The 5,065-nt window shown below is 27.1% G+C and overlaps 1 protein-coding gene across 1 annotated transcript; it reads left to right on the top strand.

The window, feature by feature from the left end:
* The first annotated feature begins 783 nt into the window (after positions 1 to 783).
* On the top strand, positions 784 to 2,634 carry LOC133819223 (uncharacterized). Its single transcript, XM_062252418.1, has 5 exons — positions 784 to 1,103; positions 1,230 to 1,249; positions 1,307 to 1,785; positions 1,874 to 2,105; positions 2,183 to 2,634. The coding sequence occupies exons 1-5, from the start codon at positions 784 to 786 to the stop codon at positions 2,632 to 2,634; spliced, it is 1,503 nt and encodes a 500-aa protein (XP_062108402.1).
* Positions 2,635 to 5,065: the final 2,431 nt, after the last annotated feature.

Genomic DNA, 5,065 nt, shown 5'->3' with positions numbered 1-5,065 from the left:
TTGGTTTTTTTTGTTTCTAATGGATATATAGAGTAGGACGCAGAGGAGAGAGAGAGAGAGAGAATTAAAGTCGTATATAGAGTTATATTCAACACTGAGAGAATTAAAGTCATATGTAGAGTTGAATATTCAACACTGACTGAAAAAGGAGCCTTTGTGATTGACCAAGAAAAATACAGAGTGATGGGTGCCAATAGAGTACGACAGAGAGAGAGAGTACACAGCCTTTTTTTTTTTAATCTTTTTTCTAAATAAACTTTAATAATAAAGAATAAGAATTACCATGAAAGAATAGATATGCTTTTTTAATACAAAAACCAAAATTAGATTTCTATCTTTTTGTTTTGAGTGAAATAAACAATATAAAGGAGATATATTTTGTCTAACAATATCTATAATTAAAATAATTTCATTTATGGTTGTCTACTCTCTCAGCCGAGAAGTGGACATTAAAAATACAATTTTTACATTCAAAGATGAATCATTTATGGTTGCCATATACATAACAAAAATATCTTTTTAGTTCTTTTATTTTTACCTAATTTTCTCACTTCAAAAGTTGATTTATAGTAACCTTTTTACATGTATATGAATGTACATATGTGTGTGTTTTATCTTCTCCCAAGGGATTCTTTAAGAATAGTCTTGAAGTTGGATATGTTGAACTTTAGTTGAATTATTTAGTTTTACATAGATGGTAGTGATTGATAAGAGTTGTTGCGTATATGGATACATCATTTTACTTTTGTATTTTTTTTATACTTATCATTTCACTTTTATTAGATGGAAAATGAAAATAATATTTGCACCAAGAGTGACGTACCAAGAAGTAAAGCAATATGGAATTCAGAGAGTTTGAATTTTTTCTTAGACTTCTGTATCAAAGAGGTTGGTGATGGGCATCGTCCTGCTACTTATTTAGATAAAGTTGGATATGTAAACTTGATTACAAATATGAAGAAAGCAACTGGAAGAGATTACACTAGACCACAATTGAAAAATAAGTGGGATGGATTAAAAAATGAATGGAAGCTTTGGAAGCAACTCAAGGGAAAAGAAACTGGCTTCGGATGGTGTTATGACGTTAAACTTTGTGTTATGACGTTAGTATATGTTTATTATGTTATTTCTTTACAGACTTTTTTTTTAAATTGCTCTCAAGACTTGGTGTTGTCACTATTTAATATAAATATGCTTTATTATGTTTTTCACTTGCATTTGTTATGAAGACTTTATGGCTATTTGGCATGTATTTTATATACTCTTTAATATACACATGTTTATTTTAAATTAGAAATATTGGCAGACACGGATGAGGAGATTGAGTTACAATCGGCGTCTATAGCTACATACTTTGTTCAACATTATTATACAACATATATTGAAAAGACACCTTGTATGAATTCTTCTCAAACTGGTCATATGTGGTTGATGGAAATATTAAAAGGAAATGAAAGTAGATGTTATAGCATGTTTAGGATGGAGAAAGATGTTTTCATTAAATTATGCGATGAATTGGAAGCTAATTATGGATTTAAGGGTTCAAAGAGAATGTGTGCTCTTGAGATATTAGGCATGTTTTTATTTACATTAGGTCACGGTGCTGGAAACCGATTAACACAAGAGCGATTCCAATACTCAGGTGAGACAGTTAGTCGATATTTCAACAAGGTTTTAGATGTTTTATGTCATATGAGTGTAGATGTATTAAAACCACCAGACCTAGAATTTAAAGATGTTCCTGAAGAGATATTGAAAGATTCTAGATATATGCCTCATTTTAAGGTAAGTCATACTTTAAAATTATACAATTTTTTAATAATTTTTTTTCTAACTAGAGTATATTTTTATAATCTTGTATTTTTTTTTCTAGAACTGTATTGGCGCAATAGACGGTGTACATGTGAATGCTGTAATTCCACCTAAAGATCAAGTACCATTTGTTGGTAGAAAAGGGATACCAACTCACAATGTCATGGCAATATGTAATTTTGATAGGCAATTTATATATGCATATGCTGGGTGGGAAGGTTCTGCTCATGATACAAGAATTTTCTATACAGCTTTACGTGATTCAACTTCAAATTTTCCAAAACCTCCCCAAGGTTGTCATCTAAACACATTTATAAAATATTAAAGTCTTTATAATTTTGTAATTATATTTTTATATTTTATTTGACAGGAAAATATTATTTAGTGGATGCGGGATACCCACAAATTACAAGTTTTTTAGGACTATATAAAGGCCAAAGATACCATCTACCACAATTTCAACGACGTAGCAAACCTACTGGTTATAAAGAGGTATTCAACCAGGCACATTCTTCTCTTCGAAGTGTTATTGAAAGAACTTTTGGAGTATGGAAGAAAAGATGGAAAATATTAAGAGATATGCCTAGTTATCCATATCAGAAGCAAGTGAAAATAGTGATTGCATCAATGACCTTGCATAATTACATTCGAAGGCATGCAAAACGTGATCGACATTTTGAGAAAATTAGAGATAATCCATATTATTGTGTCGAAGATCAAACTAGTATTGAAGATGAAGATGAGACAGCTAGAGCTTCAAATTTAAATGAAATGGACAATACTAGAGATCTGATTGCTGCAAGTTTAATGGGATATAATTAAACTATATTCTTATCTATTTTATTTTATTTAAGTTTTGTATTTTGTCGTATCAAATTGACTAAATTTAAATTATTTGTTATGATCAAAATTTATAATAATTTAAAAATAGACAATATTTATGTTGATTTTTTATTTTTTAAAATTTAATTAATCATTTTATTATACGTATATATTAAAAGAATTAAATATTATAAAAAATCATTATTATTTTTAATAAAATAAAAAATAATTATAAATATGTTAATATGTATAAATTTATTCAAACAAAATTAGTTAAATACATATGATACCTATTTTGGTCATTCTGTATTTAACACCTATCTAATAATCTAGTTTACCAAACACTTATATACAACTTTTCCAACTCACAGTATTTCTAAAGTTATAATTTACCAAACACTCAGCAGCTTTTTCTCACAGCACAGATACAGCTGCTTTTTCTTACAGCACAGCTTCAGCTGCTTTTTCCCACAGCACAGCTGTACCAAACTGGCCCTTAATCTAATTCATAATCTTTATTTAATTAAAATATAATTCAAATAAAAACTGGTTTGATATTTTCATTTAATTATCTATTTAAATCATATTAAAAATAATAATTAAATAATTGATTAAACAAATTTATTTGAAATTCAAAATTCAAATCTCAGGGATAAAAATCCATGATGCTAGGCGGCACACACTGTACTGTACAGTGTGTGTTGCCCAGCCTTATTAGGGTTGCCTTAATTTTCTAATTTGTTTATTTAATCAATTTTAAGACAATATATTAATTCCAACATAAATATCAGTTAATTCAAAAATTAACTTTATCTTAAAATATCATTTTTAAATTAAATAAATAAATATCATATTATAAATAAGATATTTATTATTATTATTATCTCTCTTTATATTAATCAAAACAAGATTAATATTAATTTTAACTTATAGTTTTTCAAAATAAAAACTATATAGTTAAATAATTAATTAATTCACAATTAATCAATTACCCATAATTATTAAATAATTATTTCCTTGCCCTGGAAAATTAATTCATTTGCAATTTAGTCCTTTCTCTTAACAAATATTTCTTTTGATATCCTTACCCTTGACAGTGTAGGACAAATGTGATCTAAGGACCATGGATCTATAATACGAAATTCCAATAAACCAAATTGTTAAGTAAACTCTTTAATCTAATAATCTTATTTATTAATTCCATGATTACTCCACTATAAACATGGAATTGTACTCTAAGTATTTATAGAATTATATTTATAGAGTTTTCTCTAGTGGTCCATTGATATAATCAATACATGTAGTTCTCTCCTCCATTATTAGTTCGTTAACTAGAACTTGTCAAAATTACCGTTTTACCCTTCTAATTACCTCTTGCTCCTTAAGTACCATTAATATACTAGTGAATAATTAATCTATAATCTAATTATCGATTTGAGCTCAATAACTATTCAATTCTAGAATCATCCTCTATGGGAACCAATATTCGATTCATGTTCCTACCCATCCATGATATTGAATCTCCAAAACAAAAGTTATTAGCCTCATTATTCTAAGACACCTTAACGAGTGAATCAAAAGATCCAATAAACATAAACATGAGTTTATGAATACTCAGGATTTAGACTGATATACAAATGATCATCTATTATGACAAGAATTAAATCTTTACGTCAAACGACAAGTTTATAAAGATAATTAATTCTAATCGGTCCTGTCATATATAATCTCTATTATATACAACACATTTACTAAGATGTCTATCCACATCAGTAATACGAATATAGATTACTTGCATCTCGTATGCTTAGCAAACTGTACTAGCAACCATTCATTAAAGACTTATTATTTTAATATGTTACTGACTATTTTATTCATTATATATGATCTTAATTATCTCGTACTAATACAAGATCATATTCTCATGAATGAATATGGAATTTTCTTGATATTATTATATAATTAATTCAAATAATAATTATAACATTCAAATATAATAAAATTGTACTTGTATTTAAAACCAATAAAATGTCTTTACATGCTTTTAGAGCATTAATCCTAACAATTCTCTCTCTCTCTTGTCTAAAATTACCAACGTCGTCGGACCTCACACCTCCCCAAACCTCGCGCCTCCACCATCCTCCACACGCCTCCTCCACGAACGATATGTATGTATATGTATATATATATTTATATTTTTCTGTTTGCATTTTTATTTTATTTTTTTTGTTATTTTTTGTGTTTTTATTTATTTTCTTCTTCTGTTGTTTATTTTTGTTCAATTTTTCATTTTTTTATTTTTGTTTAAATTTGTTTTTTTTTTGTTTTATTTTTTTTTATGTTTTTATTGTTTTTTTTTCTATTTTTCTTTTTTATGTGTTTCTCTATTTTTTTTCTTGTTTCTCTATTTTGTTATTTTTATTTTTTATGT

The sequence above is a fragment of the Humulus lupulus genome, chromosome 1, assembly GCF_963169125.1.
Source record: "Humulus lupulus chromosome 1, drHumLupu1.1, whole genome shotgun sequence".
NCBI lineage: Eukaryota > Viridiplantae > Streptophyta > Magnoliopsida > Rosales > Cannabaceae > Humulus > Humulus lupulus.
Note: the sequence above shows the minus strand (reverse complement) of the source record. Positions and strands in the feature narration are given on the sequence as shown.

Coding starts and splice junctions, on each gene's coding strand:
- LOC133819223 (XM_062252418.1), top strand. CDS start 784: ATGGAAAATGAAAATAATATTTGCACCAAGAGTGACGTACCAAGAAGT. Junction 1,104..1,229: donor GTTAAACTTTGTGTTATGAC/GTTAGTATATGT, acceptor TTTGTTATGAAG/ACTTTATGGCTATTTGGCAT. Junction 1,250..1,306: donor ACTTTATGGCTATTTGGCAT/GTATTTTATATA, acceptor AAATATTGGCAG/ACACGGATGAGGAGATTGAG.